This window comes from Mycteria americana, chromosome 8, assembly GCF_035582795.1.
Source record: "Mycteria americana isolate JAX WOST 10 ecotype Jacksonville Zoo and Gardens chromosome 8, USCA_MyAme_1.0, whole genome shotgun sequence".
NCBI lineage: Eukaryota > Metazoa > Chordata > Aves > Ciconiiformes > Ciconiidae > Mycteria > Mycteria americana.
Window position 1 is genome coordinate 39,633,891 of NC_134372.1, and position 19,440 is coordinate 39,653,330.

The window sequence follows — 19,440 nt, forward strand, 5'->3', positions numbered from 1 at the left end:
AAAAACATCTTGGTTTTCTTCAGCTTGCTTAGCTGTTGAATGAGAAATTAAGTAAGTCATCCTTCACTCTTTTGTGTTTACTGCTGCCAAAACAGCAATACCTATTAAGGATAAAAGCGAATATTTTATAAATAAATAATAATAAAAAATAGTCAGAATTAATTTCCTCTGCATTAGTGCTCTTTGTGGACATTCGTTCTCATTTGGTGCAGCATGATGTAAACATTGATGCATTATTCTGTAAGAAATACAAACACAAGTTTTAAATATGAGAAATATTACGTGGTTTGGTAGTTACTGCTAGTAAGGTCTGTTGCTTTGTGCTGGTAACTGCTGGTCCTGTCTGTGTGCTGGACTGCTTATTGGAAAAACATGCAGGGAAAGCAGTGAGGAGCAGCTAAGAAAGAACTGAGAGGAAAGTAGGCAGGTGGTCTTCAAGAAACCAAAATGAACCAGGGATTGTAGAAGCATTCATTCAGGAATGTGTTTTGTCATTTACAGCAGAGTTACTACTCCTAACAGAGCTTGTATTCCAACTCAAAAATAGTTAGAAATAAGAATAAAATCATATGAATCTTAGTTTTGAGTCCACTTCTTCCATTCCTTCAAAATCATAGCTTGTCTCTGACCTTTCAGAGGGCTGACTAGGGTTTTTGAAAGTCACTTATATTAATTCAGGGTTTTTGACGTACTTTGCTTGAGATGCTGGAAGTAGAACTGATTTCCAGCAAGTGCCAGACACCTGGCACTGGGTCAAAGTCCTTGAACAGGAGCACCTGCAGATGAATGCTAGAGACCTTTGGGGGCTGCTGTGTGTGATGTGGGACCCACAGGAACCTTCAGCCCTGTGTGGGGGCCAGGCAGCATAGCCCCGTGTTGTGAGATGGTCACTAAGATATCTCTTTTTGCTCAGCGTGAATCCAGCCCTCTGGGTCACTAACATATTTCTGAAGTTGTTGGTCACGAGCTATTTTATCAGGGGGAAGCGATGCTTACGTAAATCTTGGACTGGCAGAATCTAGTGTTTGAATAAAGGCTCCCCTACCTATGTAGGCCTAAATAAATGAGAAAAAAAGAGAATTAATGGTCATACAGTTAATTCTGTTCTTTCTACCTAGGGCTAATTTTTGCTTGAGAAACTGTGTTTCCATTTTTAATTGTGGTGCAAAATGCTCATACAATGTTTAATAATATGATTATAGAGTAAAATTATGGCAGTTTGACCAGAGGTGCTTGGTTTAGAGGACTGCCTGGTATGTTTGTAAACTTGATAGCTTTACATAGAAACAAAGGAAAAAGTTCCCAAACCTTGCAATTAAAGGACTGGTTGGAGGAAAAATTAGGGGCATTGTACAAAAAAAAATTAAAAGAGGCAAAAAAACCCCCAATCAATAACCACACTTCCCCTCCCTTCCCCTGCTAACTGAAAAACAAACCACCAAAACCCAAACAGAGCTAAAAGGAAATGTTAGGTTGAGCTCTCTCTTTTGTGGAAAATGACCTAGACAGCAGCAGGCTGCTAACTTCTGTCACCTTTTGTGACGAAGTCAAGCTGTTGAAATGTGCAGGCTTCTTCTCCAGATGACATCCATTTAGCTACTTTACACTCCATCTAAATGTAAACTTTTGGATTTCAGAAAGCAAATAACAAAAGCAACCACCAGTTTAAATGTCATGGTTTTGTTTATACAAATTACAATTGCAGTATGGCACAAGTATCTGGTCACTTGTGCAGTCTTTTACTTCACCACGAAATACAGGATAAAAAGGCACAGTGTGTATTTTGATTGAATATCTCTTAAAAGTTTGCATGTGTGAAGTCACGGAGAGCGATGGACAAAGGCATGTGAATGTTACTGACACCTCTGGGCATCAGAGCCGACTCCTGGTAATGTACCAAACTGGAGGACTAAACAGAAGCTTTCGGAGCTGATGTCCCTTGCAGCTTTCAGGAGTTACTTAATGGGAGTTTTCAGGTCTGTTAACAGACCTCTCATTCATAGCACCAATTCAGTTTCTCCATCCTCATTAATCCAGGAACCATACCTACCCAGACCCTTAAAAATGAAAGACTGTAGGATGCTGTCCACTTTTCTTTTCTAGAGTTTCCCACCTTTACAGCAGAATCAGCAGAAGAAAAGCCTCACCCTATCTATTTTGGTATAAAATGCTGTTTTGGCATAAACCCATCTTCATCTACAACTTAATTAAGATGCCTCCTCTGCCTTATGCTGCTTCTGAGTGGGACGGATAGCTAGTGATGGCAGTAGCAAATGTATGTCCTGGAATACTCTGCTTTGGACTAGTAGGACCATTGGTTACTGAACAGAATGACTTGCAAATAACTAGCAAGTGACCAGAAGTCAGTCTTTCATTTTTGAATCATCTTGGAAAGGAGAAAGGGAGCAGCAGCAGTCTAGAGTGGATTTGATTCAGCTCATAGATTTTATTCTCTGTTATGGATGGCAGCTTTGTACAGTATTTTATGGCACAGCATACTGTCTCATGAGGTTGCTGTAATTTCAGCAGAAATTCTTCTATCTGTGTGATGTGGTTTTTACTTTGTCTATAAATATAATAGCAAGAACTTCAGCTACATCATGGCCAGATTTGAAATGGCTCATCTTTTTTCAATTAGTTTATTCTTTTTATTGTCACGATTATTCATTTTCTCTTACGTGGAAAAAAGCTACATTATTTTAGGGAGTGTCCTTTATTTCTTGAATTCTTGCTGTAGTTCATTCTCTTTTGTTTCTGCTCTGACTTCTTCCAAAACTGTTGTATTTTTTTCTTTTCTTACCTTTGTGCTCTAAGTAGTAAGTACCAAATTTTGGATTAAAAACTTCCACCAGCATTTGCATCTGTGACATTACCATTATATGACAATGTTATTGATAAGTGTTATTGCTCCTTAAGCTCCAAAGAATCTGATCTGTGGATATGAAAGATTGTGTTAGTTTTAGCTTTTTAAGAAACCAGCCTTATTGTATGAATGTGAATCAATTATTAATTTCATTAAAAGGTTTTGACCTAAACAGGGAAAATGGAATTGCAGAAATGAATGAATTGGAGCCTGAAGATGGAATCAAATCTTTAGATTTGAATTGTTGGATTCTTTGCAAGGAGGAATTTGATAGTCTTTGTGAAGAGTACAATAAAATAAAATGCCAGTGATGATGACAAAGTTTCTAATGTGCTTGTATCTTTGGTTTTCTGGAATAATCATGACAAAGGCACCAGCAATCTAATTTTAACAGTATTTTGTATTCTGCAGTATCTCACACTTGTTCTTACAAGAAGCTTTCAAGGCAGTTTGTAGCATGGAGATAGATGATAATGTCTGTCATGTTGTGGATAGGTCTAGCTATCTTGCTTATACTATTCTCCTTTGGCAAGATGATCAAGCTGAGAGATTCAAAAAGTCCAGAGGTCAGCAGGATTAATGAATAAGCACATCTGACCCCATAAATCATGGAGCATTATGCGTCACCCACTTAGTCTTTAAGTATGGTACTAAAGAATTACAAAATGTGTGTCTGAAAAAACGTAATCTGGATACAAAGAAGTGAAAAGGTGGAATATTGAGCACATCTTTGGTTGTTCTGATGGTTAGCTCCCTTACAATTAAAACTTACTTCATTTTGAATATGACTTTTGTCTTAACTTTGCAGCTGTTAATTTTATTATACCTATTAATTTTGTTGTGCTTTTCTATGCTAAACTTTTAAAACAGCTAGTATTTTTTTTGATTACTTGAACACTGGAGTCTTCATGTACAGAGCTCAATCTTTTTAATATTCAAAGCAGTTTAGGTTCTCTGATTCATACTTTGAGAAATTTTCTCCTCCTTTCAAATAACTTCTGTGGCTCTTCTCTGTACCCTGTCCAATTTTTCAACATACTTTTAAAAATGTGGATACCGGAACAGGATGCAGCATTCCAGTGTCCCTTGCAAAGGTAAGATTACTACCTTACACCTATCGTGTCCATATGTCCAAAGGAATGTATAAGTGCTTTTTCTCCCTTTTTTTTGTCATGGCATCACATGTTGAGATGCTTACCTACTGTAATTACTAAGTACTTCTGAGTTATTTCTTCTAGGATTTTGTCTCCATTCTGTAGGTTATTCCTGTAGGTGGCAAATGTACTCCGGTAGTAAAATACACAACTTGACTAAATTTTTTTTTTTAAATTATTCAAGAGCATAGCTGCCTTCTCCTCAGTATTTAGTTTCAGCATTCTTGGTGACATACGTATGTTTACTGTAGAGACTTGATGAAAATGTTTAATACTGTTGAGTCTGGTATCTGTTGTCATATATAGTGAGACATCCCCTCTAGTGAAAAAAGGTTTGTGCAGCTGAGGACCACAGCTCTTGTTGGCAACCCCGGAAGCACGGTTAGAGCTGCTAAACTCAGAGTTGGAGAGGAGGGTACCTGGAGAAGTTGCGAAATGCCATTTATTTTCTAATATCTCTGTTTCTTAAATGTATCTCTGTGAGGCAAGAAATTATATAATTAAATTGCAATAACCATTTAATAAAATTTCAGTGTTGTTTGATGCTGTAAGTACCAGATAACATCTATGTTGGTGAGTTTGAACAGAGATATAAAGTATCTCTCTAATTATACACTGGCAGGTGAAAAGATGGTAGGAGTTTGAGACCCACAATTTGCTTTTGTTTCCTTACTATTTGTAAGACAGTTTGGGTCTTACTGGGCTCATGAAATCTGAACACGTGGGTGGAAATAGCGATGAGCAATAGAAGCCTCTCAGATTTCTTGGGAAAGTCCCCCTTTTTGATGGGGATCACGCCACAGTGGTACATCATACAGTTTATCCCCAGGTACACTTAATTTTGATAACCAGCTGTCGCTGAGTCAGTACCCTCAAAATAGTTTTTCCTGTGAATAACACAGTGCCAGAAGCTTTCAGTTTACACAGTTACTTTCTAAAGCATTCTCAAATCATGGCTAGAAAAACAGATGTTTTGGGGGTGGCTGGATGACAATGGTCTTTTCAAAGTCTTTGTGCTACGTAGCTGGAACATAGTAATGGGATTCATACCCAGGGAATAAGTTTAGATTTGTATCTTCAGTTTTCTAAGCCTAACTTCTTACAGCACTTTACAAGATATACTTTGAGGGGGCAGGGAGGGAATTATACTTGTAGTAAGTGGAGGAGCAGGAACAGGAAGTGAGCCTGACTTGCATGTGAAAGAAGAGAGTCAAGTAGAACAAATTTGTCCTTGAATTCTAATTAAAGAGTAGTGATGGGATTTTTTTAATGGTGGGAGTTGGCATGTTCAGTGTGTTTTTGTTGCTTATTTTTTTTCTTTAACTCAAAACTGCAAGTTGCACAGCGAACTTGTATACAGGTTTTCTTTCCATCCCTTTTGGCTATGACAGTATTCACCTCTCACTGATTTCATGTTCCTTCAGGACATTTGTGCTGAACTGCCCTTCCCCGATTCCTCCACACCCCTCCTTGCTCCCTGATTTCACCTATTCATTCAGTTACCGTGATAGTCTGTTATTTCCTACATCTCTGTAGGGTACGTATAGTGGAGTGTACATACATATCAAATGTTTTAAAAAATTGTAAAAGATGCCCCAAGTAACATACTGAACAGCTAGTCCCTAATGAATCTAGCACTTTATTTCTTATATTACTTTAACGTCTCAACTCTTGAATTCTTTTTTTCCTCGAGTCTGATCAGATAGTCTTGTATTGATGTAATTATTTTTGTGGTAATAGCTGCCATTCAGAATTCTTACTTATATTCCAATAATACGTTAGTGACCCTGCTTTTTGTAAGGCATGGCAGCACAGTCATCTAACACTAAGTGACACGTGCAGCATATGTATAACTGAATTGCATGTTGCCTGTCATTTTTCTGTGCTTGGAGCAAAGCAAGAATTCTCCCTGAACATAGGTGCCCCCGGGGTGTTGCTGTGCATATGTTCTAAAATGTCTACTTGAAACATCAATTTTATGCACTAAATACGTAAAAATCTGTGTATTCTCACAATACAGGCAGCTGTTACTGAAATAGCATAGGACATGCGGTTTTCTGCAATAAAGGCCTCAAAGAATTTGTAGTAAAATTCATGACTGTTATCTGGGCAGCGCACAGAGCACTGTTGTGATGTGAAAGAGAACAAGGGGTTCCTGGAGTGCTAAAGCTTGATACTCAGGTTACTTCAGTGTCAGGTGAGGTAGAACAGCTTTAGTCATTGTTTATGCTGACAGCACTTTTCTAATAAACCCAGTAGAAGTTGAGGTAATGCATCCAGAATCTGCACTGGTGCTTTATGTGTACATGCTATTTGACTTTAGTTCACAGACTAACACACATGCACGCTATGTTTCCTGTGTAATAATCTTTGCCTCCTTTTGTATAAGTGATAAACTGCATAGAAAGTGGGAAAGTATTGCTATAGTTCTTGTTCTAACCTTCTTCTGTTTCATTACCTCTAATAAAAGCAAGCAAAGAATCACTGTTTAGTAATGCTAATGAATTTATTTTTTTAGGATCTGGTCAACACTGGACTCAGCACTTTCTTCTTTTTCATTGCCTCTGTAGTACTTGCTGCTTTAAACCATAAAACTGGAGCAGAAATTGCTGCTGTGGTAAGAATTTGAACTTCTTTATATATGAATCTTATCTTCTATTAAAACTAAGAATAACTTTTCCATCATGTTCATTGAATACTCCTCTTGCCTTTGCCACTGCAATTTACTTCTGATTTTATAGTCGGCTATATGCTAATTCTGATTTAGAAAGTATTGACATCCTTTGACTTGTTTGTCTTAAGGCTTGAGGCAAGAACAAACAGAAGAATGACTTGCAGAGAACACTTTAACAGTTGAACTTACCTTGCTTCTTTCTCTATAGCTAGCTTAGATGATACTGCTCTGTATTGCAAACCTATGGAAAAGGTAGAGCCAGAAATTCACAAGATACTGGAGCTGCTTGCACATAATTTGCTGAATTATTCTTGCTCACTACAGGTCATTTTTTGTTCTGTGGAGTAAGTATAGTAGTACTTTACTTCAAGATTTTAAATCTAGAACAGTGAGGTCAAGCAAATTAATTTTGTGCTTGAGTTGGCAACCTCCCCCCCCCCCCCCCCCCGCCCCTCCCACAACCTGGACATTGAAAATCACACAACAGTTCTCCAGAAGCATATAGGAAGAACTGCAGATTAGCTGCTTCTCCAGGCTGATGGTCTGGACTGGTCATCTGTTCTCTTGTCATTCATTCACTATTATGTGCACCCTGAGGAATGAACTGTTGGATGAAGAGCTGTATTCTTCTTTACAAGAGGTTCTTCCATTGAAGTTGCATTGCAGGATTTAATTGTCACGTTTGTAGACAGAGAACTTTGTTCTCTGGGATCATTGATCTTGGTCACTATTGCAGATTCTCTAGTTCATTGAAGAAGAAAAACATCGATTTTACAGGCCATGATGATTTGTCAGTGCAAATAAAGTAGAAAACTAAGTTTCTGAAGAATTTGTTGTGAAACTACTATTGTTCTTGTTTTCAAAAATTGTCTTTGACAATTCTTTCTACTTCTTGTAGATATTTGGTTTCTTGGCAATGGCAGTGTATGCTGTGAACACATATTTAGCTATTAAAAAGTGGCGAATGAACAGCAGACAACAAAGTAGTCGGCAGACCAGTGATTACATACGTGCTCGGACAGAATCCAGAGAAGTAGATCATCGCCCTGAGATTCAGCGTCTGGATGCATGAAAGCGACATTCAAATGGGACTGCAAAGGGAAAAGAAGTGCTTAACTCTCTCATGGAATAAAGGGTTTTTTCTTTATTTAAGGAAGAAAAGGAAGATCAGATGGTGGCAAAGAATGCCCAGCCCTGCAAATGTGCAGAGATGCATTGAGTCAGAAGCTGTTGTCACGAAGGCAGTAAATGTTGGTCATTCAAAAGCAAGATCCGTTTAAGATGTCCACATATATATACGTATATTATATATCTTATATAATATATAATATATATGTTTTACAGTATGTTATTGTTTTGGATTAACTGCATAGTACTTTCCTTTCCTCTCCCAAGTGCAAGGTCTGAATATACATGTTCTGCCACTGTTTCTTCATCTATTGTAAACACTAAGACCAGCACTACATTGCTTAGTTAATATAAGAAAGAAATCCACCAAAAGTAAATTTAATACACGCAAAAAGGAAGTGAGGGGCAAATAGCAATAACTTTAGCCATGTATCCTGTCCAACAAACTCTCTGTATCCATTGTCATGCAGCCTTGACAGTGCAGCTCAATTCTCATCTGCAAGATCTCCTGCAGTTTCACTGTTGGTGCACTTATGTAGCTGAAATGGACAACCATTTCACATTTTTTGGTTGATGGATATAGTGTTGAGGTAGTTACCCTGTGGGTTACTCTGAAATTGCCATATTCAGTTCATGCATGGCCTCAGCGAGATCTGAACTTGTGCGTGCAAAATTAGCATGTTTACTGAATGGTCACCATAATGCATCAAGTGCAAGTACATGGTTTTCTGCTAATGTTGGGATACATTCTATTTTTAATTCTGAAATGGGAAAAGAAATATGCTTGGGAGGCAGGGTGGAGAAAAGGGGGACGAGGGACACAGTAGAGAAAGAAGGGGTTTTCATCCAATAGACTTGCATTCCAGTCAATGGCTGTTTTCTTTTTTCTGTTTTGTTTGTTTGGGTTTTTTTTTTTGTTTTTTGTTTTGTGTGGGGTTTTTTGTTTGTTTGGTGTTTTTTTGGGGGTTTTTTGTTTGTTTTTTTTTTTAAGGTTCAACCTTTCTGAGAAGCCTCGGGTAAGCAAGAACTAGGAAAAAATTATGATGTGCTTATAAAGTGTTTCTAGGGTTGCAATATTGTGATTCATGTAAGATAAATATTTTCCTTTTTGGAGGGTTGTTTGTTTCTTCTAATATTAAAACTGTTGGTAGTAGGTAAAACTGATTTTTTTTTTTTTTTTTTTTAATTGGGTGTTTCTGCAATTATTTTCCCTTAATATTTCTTTGGAAAATGAGTTTAGATAATTGGAGGATAATATGGTTGTATTGATTTGTTTAGAAATAGTTTTACCTAACTGAAGTTTTCTTATTTTAATTGTACTTCAGTGAAGAGAGGGGTATTTTCTCTACTCAAAACTTGAATTCTGCAGTAATCAGTTAGATGATATCATAATGTTATTAGGAAGATGTCCCTTGATATTCTTCTGGTTTTTTGATTGGTGTTTTTATCTATGTAATCCATTGTTTGGCATATGCATGCCTGCATTTTACATGAAGAAAATGTGTAGGGGAGAAGATCTCTAGAGCTGAATTCTTTTCTGGTGTAAGCTGATGAAACCTTTGAAATTAGCAGAACTGTATGCCACGTATGCCTGAATTTATCTCACATTTGACTTGAACACTTTTTGCATTGTGTTCTTATGTAACTGTAGTCTTAAGTGGATGAATGCAGTTAACTGGAGTCTTAAGAACAAACGGCAATACATTGCAACAGGTCACTTGTAAATATGAAAAATGGGATATACCAAACAGAAGATCAATAGAAGTGCCTGGGCTTTTTTAATACCAGAGGGTACTGGGATAGTGACAGGTGTGAACCTAATGCTGCAATGCTTGAATTGAGAAACAGAGAATTATTTTGATACGTGAAAACCGGACACAAAACTGATGTCTACAGTGCAATTCACCTTAGTGGCTAAGACAGAGATTAAAATTCAGAAAGAGTAACTAATGAGGTTAACGAAAACTTGCATTTTCTTAACAAGTAATGGTTTACCAGTTACTATAGTAACATTTTATTGTGCTTCATTGAAAGTTAATGCCAAAGGGAACACCAGTTTAAAAAAAGATCGAACCATATAAGCCAACCTCTGTTGTTGGGTTTAGAACATAGACATATTGAGGTGGTGTCTCACCAGGATTACTGTGAGTTTCGTGAAAAGTAAATGACAGTTCCATGTTCAGTGTGGTATGAAATAATGAAGTTCATTATTGCCAGTACAGTTTTCATAGCCCTGCTGTTTTTCAGCACTCTGCCTAGTATTGGTAGAGTTTGCAAAGAGAGTTTGTAGATATTGTCAATTATTAAGAGAGCTTTTTTAGAAGTAGCACAAACACTTCTAGACTGGAATTGTAAACTGGCATTAAAGCAGTTTGTATAAAGATTAAACAAAAAAAAACCCCAAACACCAAAAAAACCCCCAAACCACAAAACCCCCAAACAAACCCCCCTCCCCCCAAAACCAAAAAAAACCAACAAAACCACACCAAAAACCCCAAACCTGAACCCCCCTACTCAAATACAGAATATTGTCCTCCAGAAGATCCATGCTTTTAGGTCCATGGAACCCTCATCTGAAATCAAGAAACAGAAGTTAGGTGATGCATAGCAAAGGCTTTTCATTAGGAGTGTATCCTGTTTGCTGGTTAATGACAAGGACTGAAATGGTGCATAGGTAAGAGAACTCCCCGTTCCTCTCTTGTACTCCCTGTGCTGATTCTGGTTTTCAGAGGTGTGGGAGGTCTCGTGCATCTGTAAGTTTATGAATTTGGTGTCTTTCAAATCCTTACACCTTTCCTTACCTAGAAACACGGTAACTTCAACGAGCTTTTTCTGGAGTGAGATCATAAAAAGCTTTTGTTATCTTTTAGCTGGAATGACAAATGCAGAATGATACAGTTATACTTCTAATACAGTGTAAAACTTCATCGTGTAGTATAGTATACCTGAATGACCTTGAGTGCTTTTACATGTGAAATAAGTTTTCTTGAGCTGAGAGCAGTATACCATTATTTATTACTTACATCATGACTTGAGCTTAGCACAGCTTTCAGGGTAGAATTCAAAGAGAATATTAATTTAAAAAATACTATCTGATACACTTTGTAAAACAGAACAAATGTAAATTTGTAATTTCCTTATTTTGGGGACCAAAGGTGATTTTAGTATTGTACAGTATATACTTTCTAAAAATCTAAGTTAAGCATTTATTACTCTAGAGATACATTATTTACTATTTGGATTATATAGAAGGGAAATAAAGTAGCTGTGAGAGACAACTAAATTTGAAACACTAACATCATATGATATATACACAGTTGATATCCCTCCCCGGCTTAATTTTACACGGTGTATTGAAGAGGTGGTGATATTTTAAGACTGTTACCCAGACTGCAGTCATCATAAAAAAGCTCTGAAGGAAGAAAATAGGGTAGAAATTTTAAATTTTTTTTTGAAACTTGCTTGGAAAAGTGACATTAAATTGCTTCTCCCAGCCAGTCGTGCTTGTAATTGCTGAGCATATAGGGATAATTTCTTTTAGTCCTTAAGAGTGCTGTTTAGCTCCATAAAGGGACTCAAAACCCACTGTAAATAAAAATAAATTAAAGCTAAACAGTTGAACCTTGTAGGAACGGGATGCTTGAAACTGTAATGGTTCTGATCATAGTCTTTTGTCAAACTAAGCCCTCAGATATGCAATCTCTATGTATTTTTGCATGTAGAAGTGATGGTAAATTTTGAAACCTATGCACAGACATCAAAAGATTAATTAAAGCATAAGATACGATTGGAGCAACAGCATAATAACTGTTGTATAGTGTTGTAAGAATGTATGTTTTCTTTTTAATGCTATGTATGCTCAGTTTTGTCAGCCTTAGTTCAAGTTTATCATACATTCCTGTAATGATGTGCAAACTTCCTACAATAGACGTTTCTAAAACCACAATTAAGAACTGATTTGACAGTTTCATCGCTTCTTAGTGAAGTTGATGGCTTCTTACTCTCCATTTGTTCCTTTCATTTCGTATATTCATGCCTCATCTATCTTACGTTTTAATATTTAATTTTTGTTAAGCCTTCTTCATTGATCTGTATAGTGTCTGTTTCAATATAAGGAAGATAAGAATACTGTGTCCAACGTCCTTTTGCTTAAGTATGGTACTCTTCCCTTTTATGATAGCTTATGATGTTTGGGCCGGATGTGCTGGGGGAAATTTTGTTCTTTCCCCTCGGACTTTGGAAGCTAGCTGGTATACTGCATGTGTTTCTGTGTAAGTTTTCTGTTAGGAGCCACATGCATAGAGGTTGAGAGGATTAAAGACTCATCTACCTCTGCCTTTTTTGAGAGACAAGGTACTGACTCTAGAGATTTGATGCCTATATTTCAGTCTGTGCTACTCATCATGGGCTTTGTATTCAGAAGCATGGCATCAGCAATGAGCTGTGCCTTGGAAGCAGCTTCTCATCTTTTGCTTATAAGATGTCTCTTACATGTGAATTTAAATAAAATCAGTAATGTGGGGTGCTTCTTCATAGGCTTTGTCACATGTGTTCCACTGTGCATCTCATGATATGACCTATAATTGTTTTATCTGTTTGTATTTCATTGTTGATTCTGGAAAACTGGGGAAGAGTTTCAATCTTCCCTAAGATAATCTTACTTTACTTCTCCCCCCCCCCCCCCCCCCCCCGAATTTTTTTGGACCATATGGTGATTGACCCTTCCTAACACAGCAAACTTACTGGTTCTTAAAGTGCTGTGGGACACAGCAGGAGAATTGACCTGCTACAAGCTGCATGTGGACTGTTAGGAGTGAATTAACCACTAGTTTTCCATGAACTTTAAGGTCCCTAAACAAATTTGATATTTGTCACTTTTGTGCTATTTTGGGGATGTGCAGGCACAAAAAATGCTTATGTAATATGTGGTTTTATTAATGCAACCCCTTTCCCCCCCCCCTCTTTCTTAGTCCTTGTTCTGTATGTGTTATTTTCTTGTCTCATGACAACTTTATAAACATTCCTACTTGTTCTCTTTGGGGGGGGCGGACACAACAAACTCCGACAAAAACAAAACCAACAACCCCAAATAAGTAAGATAGTAAAAAACTAGTAAGCTTTTAGGGCAAAATCTTAAAAAAACCCAAACTCAATTCAAATAGTGTAGGAAATAATATCCTCTCTCCTACTCAGATGAGATACCAAACAGCTTTGTACATGAAAATCGGAGCATAAACAGGTCTTAACGCTGAAAGCTCTGGAGCCAAACATCTTCAGCAGGTATTTAGGATAAATAAAAAGGTAGGCACAATCTGATCATGAATTTAAGACGTGATAAAAGGTGAGAAGGAGAGAGAAACCCAAACTTGACGCTTAATAATCCAGTGCTTTCAAAACGATATGTGAACATTAATAATCCCCAGCTGCAGAAGGAAAGACTGCTTCTGCACTTTGTAGCGAAGGAGAGAGAGATACCTTCGGTCACTAGTAAAAGTAGGTGTAGAAGTGTTTCTCTGTTGGTAACTCTGGGGTCATGCTGGCTGTGTAATACAGTTGGAGAGATTCTGCACCGACGTTGTTAATGGTGCATCTTAAAACCTGAGGTATGTTGACAAATTGGTGTGATTATCAAATAACTTCTGCTCAGCTGAGGTGTAGTGGTTCGTTCAGAGACCTGCAGGACGTAGGTGCTTGCATCAGAAGGGCTCTATTTGTCTAGAAGAAAGGATAGTTTCAGAGTAATTTCTGCTCAGTCCCACTTAAATGAGTAAAGCTGTCACGTAGCGTTTCTGAAAAATGGGTACTTAGTTATTGTTGTTTATAGCATAAAGTAATGGATTGTTTGGAGGGCCCACAAAGCTCAAAAACACTGTGCAGATAGAGATGTGTATGTGAATTTTAATGGCAACAAAAGTAATAATTTAAAAATGAAGCTGAAATAGGTACGAAAACCAGCAGAATGCATGAAAATAGTTTGTAGAAATTATGCCATATTCCTCTCTCTATTTTAACAAAGGGAGTTGGTTAAAAATGAATTTATATAAGTATTCAGGAAATCTCTGAATGCCACTTTCAGGTTTTTCCTGGTATATTGTTTTCCCTGTTAGCCACTTGGCCACCTGGATGGATCTGTTTGACAGAGTCAGAGCAGTGCTGTCCAACCTGAGAGGGTTCCTTTGTTGTTTTGGTCTTATTTTGCATTGTCTTTTTTAAATCGGTCTATAATTTAACCATTTTTATTCTAAAATAATCTTTAAAAAAATCTGCTTACACTGTGATTTATGATAGCCTTTAATTTAGAGTATACAACACAATCTAATTTTCTTTTGGGATATGCAGCTTTCAGAAGTGTTCTTATATATGCCCAGAAATGAAAGTTGTCTATTTATCATGAAAATGTGATTAGATAAAGTTACCTATCCAGAATCCCAGTGCAGCTCTTTCAAATGTGCTGAATGGATGAGTTCGTGAAATTGCCTTTTAATCTCTATGGGTTAATAAATATTTTTTTATAACTAGCCACAGATATTCCTTTTTAAATTATACTTGGCAAACAGAAGATATTTAATTTTATATACAATATACATAGTTACCTTGATTGACATATTTATAACATAGAGCTTTGTGTTTACTATGAAGGTTTTATCTGTATACCATGGACTTAATGGGTAAAATTTTTAAAAGCCAGTTAGCATATATGGAAGGATATGGAAACTATCTTCATGAATTCAGAATGAGGACATAGGAGCATTTCAAAAAGCAATAGCCAGATCATATTAACGGAGTATCTGGGTTTTTTCTTATTTTTTTGATTGGGGCTGGTCCCTACAGCTATTTTAATAACATCTGGATGTGAGTAACAGAATGGAGTAGACCATCTGCCTCTTCTGACTGTCATGGACTATTGTCTAGAATATGGGAAATTTCAGGGTATTGTATTTGTTTTGCTTTGGACAAATGTCTGGATAGACATATTTAATTAAAATCTTAATGTGTTTGAAAGAAAATACCCTCTCAACTCAGCTGATTTATCACTTTTGGTAACCTTTTAATCCCAAAAGTAGTATTGTCTAAATATTTTTAGTAATGTTACATTTATCCTGATGTCCACAGGTTAAAGTGGTTCTAGCTAGCACCCTTTTATTACAATTGCTACCTTCATTTTTCTACTGTTTATACTTTAATCTTGAATATTTACTGGTTTCTACTTGTTGGATATTGTGGAGGGAGAGTGTATCTTAGCACTACAGTTCATCCAGCTTTAACTCATACATCACAATTCTGGAGTAAGAAAATATTTTGATTTATATATTGTGGCCAATTTATTGCATTTTTAAATGATTTCTATACTTAAGACAACATTTATGACATAATATAACAAATGACTTGGCTAATCATTATATCTGTCTAGACGTACTCTCTTCTGTGTTAGTGTCATTTTGAAACTATTTGTATATGTTGAAGTTTGTAAGGGTTCAGGAACCCACAATAAAATAGTAAAGTATGTATTTATTTCTCATTATAATGCTCAATTTTGATTTGAAGTTGACACTTTGTATGTCTTTTCACAGAATTGTAAACAAATACCGAAAAACTGCTTCACCTAGTGTGCCTTCCATGTGTGGTATAAACACTTGTCATTCACAAAAATAGAGATGTAAATTTATTAAACCAGTAAACACTATTTTTGTAACGTGAGTCACTAATGCATCTCTGGCTTTATTGTGCTTTGTTTCCACTAATACCAGTTTTATGGCTACTGTAGTCATTGCTTTCCCTTTGTGCACTAAATAGTAAATTTGATACCCTGGAGAATCAAAAGATTGTGTCACTTTTGCTCTGCTCTGCGTTCAGCTGCTACCTGAAAGATGGAGATAAAGCAGATTGCTGATGTGAGCTAGAAGGTACTCCAAATTTCTTTCCTTGAGACTTGTGTAAAGAGATGCTCAGTGTGGGATATCGGTATCCTCGATGCTGATTCTGAGTCCTCTAGAAAAACATAGCAGGTGTAACCTAAACATTCTGGTTCTAGCTCATAATTTATGATTTATGGGGTCTGAGGAAGGAGCATCCAGGCCTGACTGAAAGACTTTATCCCTTGGGGATATAGGTCCTATACTGACAGATTTGTAATTGTGAACAACTCAAGTATTAGTCAAAATAGTGGGTTAGAATTCCATCTCAGACTGAGCAAAGGGGATGCAATTTTCCTTTTATCATATGAGCACAAGTCTGCTGTGTAATACCCTTGGTATTTTGCTTTTGAAGTAAGAAAAATTATAATGTTTTGCCAAGGAAAATCTTACAAGCATACTCTGTGTGTGAATGCAGAACCTGACTCTGTTGTCCTTACTCAGGCAAAATTCCCCGTTGACTTAGGGGACTGCAGATCAGGTACCCATTTGTCACCAAATCCTGATCGCGGATTTGAAGAATACCACAAGTTAGCAAATGTTCATATAGAGACAATTTACAGCCTTGAAGCAATTTCACATTATTTTGGTAAATGTTCTTGAAGTTCTCAAACTGCACAGGAGGCCAGCTGATAAAATAGATGCTTTCTGTAGCGGTACGTACCGGCTGTGATCACTGTCCCCTCAGTATCCACAGCTGTAACTTGCATGTGTAAGTGTAGAATCTTCCAGCTCTGTATGTGAAAGTTGTGCTTTTAATGCTTGATGAGTTTCAAAGGCAAGGTAACTCTACAAGAAAACATAACCTCCAACTTGTTTTTACACCAGTAATGATTTTTCAATATGTTGTGTGCTTCTTTTCTGTTGGTTTTTATGCTAAACAGAAACCACAAGCTGAATAATTGTAATGTCTGGCAATACGGAAAGCAGTCTTGTTTTTAAAATCCATACTGTTATAGCATAATTTAAATGGTGTATTTATCAGTTTTAAATGTCATTTTGCTTTTCCAGTCTTTCGTATATGGGCACAATACTTTTTGTAAATTTTTTTTTTTAATTTAGTTGTCTTTCTGTCTTTTTTTCTTTCTGATATTTGAAGATTTGAGCTCTATGGATTTTCATGGTACTCTTCTGATCATGTCTTCATAGTGGTAAAAGTCTGTATTTTTGTATGTAGGGAAAATGGTAGTTTTCTAACACTTATCTTGATCAATATAGTATGGAATCATTTGTGAAGGACTTCCTGTTTAATAAATGGACATATTAAAGTACTAAAACATTGTCTTCATCTGTAAAGGCAACATATAAACTCAGTATACCGAGTGTTGTGGTCGATTAGTTGATAATCCAGTAAGTGCAGTTGCTAAATGCACTTCCTATGCAACACAGTGGCATGGGGTTAAACATCGAACAAACCAACCCTGACTGAGTTTTTTGTGACTAGGTCTCTGACAAGACAAACTTCATAGATGCAGGAGTTAATTAAAAACCATGTATAAGCAGCCCTTGATGAGAGGTTATAGGTAGCAGAAAGCACATGGAACTGCTTTATTGCTACAGTGGTTGTGGTGGCATTGCTCTTGTGGAGGTTTCTCCATCTGGTACGCTGTAATGGGCCGAAATGCTATATATTGTGGTTTGCAGCATCACTTTCTGGACTGAAAAGGAATTCTGGGGCTGAAATGCCAGAGTGAGTGGGTAATGCTTTGCCACCTCATGGGCTGTAGGTTGCAAGTCCTTCCTTGATGCAGTTGGGATTTTTGGTATCCAGGTGCTTTAGGTGCAAGCACTGAGTTGTTAAGGTTAAGAACTGAGGAAACATATGGATGGGTGAACGAGTGTTGTGGAAAGATTTGGGAATATCAATGATGCTTTTAAAATGCTGCTTAGGGATAATTGTGTGGGGAGGTGGACAAAGGTGGTGGTACGACTGAGCTTCTACAGAAGGATTCACTAAAGAGAGTCATGTGCTTGTACAACTTTTCTGCTAGAAGATGGGCCAGTTCATTTTGCCTGTGTGGGATTGTCAGCAGCGGTAAATTCTAATCTGTTGTGGTGTTGCATCCATTGGACCTGCTTAGACATCAGGCCGTAATGAAATTGATGCTCTTTAAGAAAACAGAGTTAAAGTGCTGGACTTAATGCCATATTGCTGCTGATGTTATCCATGATGTTCCTTGGCCAAGAGAAGCTTTGTCAGCTGTTGAATTAAAAAAAAGTTTATTCTGTCTAACTTTTAAATACTGAATCTTCCTTCAGTCCCTGAGAAAACTATAATTGATTTCTTATTTAATGGATCAGGCTAACAAAATGTGATGGACAGCATCGCGAATATATAAAAGCACAGGTATTGGCCAAAATTAACACTGGAATCACTGTTTTCAATCTATTTCCTTGAAAAAGAAAAAATGAGTTAAAAAAAAAAAATGCTTACATTTTCTGGGTAGCGTTGTTTCACCTTCTGACCTAGAAGTTTTACAAAACATTCAGAGTACTGTGAATTCTTCTAGTAAAGGAGGAATCTGTGTTGCAGTGACGGTGTTTTGATGCAGTCCTGTTTACTTAAAATCAAGAGATGATGTCTCCATCCTGACTTTTAAACCAATACTTCATGCAAAAAGGTGTATCAAGTATCTTGTTACAAGATTCACATTCTCAGTGCTTACCTAAGATTATTCTGCTTCCTTGATGTATTCTCTCTCTCTCTCTCTCTCTCCATGCTCAGAAAAGGATTAAAGGACGCTTAGGTGGAGCTTCTTCATGCATATGTAAAAACACAAGGCGATATGTATCTTGCATTTGCCCTTTGGGGGTGCTTTGTATCCTGTTCTTTGGAATGAAGCCACTTCATTTTATTATTTTTAATCTCTTATGAGGTTGGCTACAAGCTGCCTGATATGAGGTTTAGCTCAGCCTAGTAGCAATACGTTAAGTTTTCTCATTTATTTACGCATTTTAGAAGTACAGGTGTCAGAAACATGCACTGTTAGTGTTTGGTTACAAGTACATGCTCACTTTATGATACAGGCTGCTGGTCTCCTAGCAGGGGAAGATGCAGCTATAAAATTCAGGCTTAGAAATTTGCACAATGAACACTTCTGAGAAGTGTAATGAATGAAAAACATCTGCTTGCTATGCAGAGCATTAACTTGCCTTCTGCTTTCCAACACACTAGGCTGGTGGAAGCATTCTTCTCAAATACCACATAGGCTGAGATACACCACTTTTCACTTAGTACCTTGGAAATTACTTTGTCAGTTGGAAATTTAAGACTTAAAGAACTTTGAACAATATCAGGTGAAAAGCAAAATTAATTGGAGTAATGGACAAAGTGTTAAAAGGACAGGTGAGCCTCTTATTTCAGTGAGAATCTAAAAAGGCTGCTTGGAAAGGTCTTCTGAATTCCTTAACATCACCTGTCCAACATCACCACACAAGACTGAACAAAACTTCCACAGATAAGTACAAAAGCTTTTTGACAGGGGAGGGTGGGAGGAGGGAAAGAGACCTTCAAACACTGTGAGAGCTGTATGAAGTCATTCATCTGTGATGCAGCTGATTGTTTTTCCTTCCTTTTAGTGGCTTTGATTCAGTGTTGATATCATAAGACTTCTGGCATTGTTTCTTCATCGATTTGTTCCACGCTTGGTATTGGAAACTCTCATCATTCCATATGTTTGTCTACTGCTGAGTGCTGTTCAACAAGCA

The 19,440-nt window shown here is 37.0% G+C and overlaps 1 protein-coding gene across 1 annotated transcript in view; it reads left to right on the top strand.

The window, feature by feature from the left end:
- The window catches only part of CMTM4 (CKLF like MARVEL transmembrane domain containing 4), a 42,130-nt gene extending 26,604 nt beyond the window's left edge, over window positions 1-15,526 (top strand). The window contains exons 3-4 of the mRNA XM_075510825.1: window positions 6,536-6,634; window positions 7,590-15,526. Of these exons, the coding sequence (XP_075366940.1) occupies window positions 6,536-6,634; window positions 7,590-7,763 (273 nt within the window). The 3' untranslated portion in view covers window positions 7,764-15,526. The remainder of the gene's footprint in view (window positions 1-6,535; window positions 6,635-7,589) is intronic.
- The last annotated feature ends 3,914 nt before the right edge of the window (window positions 15,527-19,440 follow it).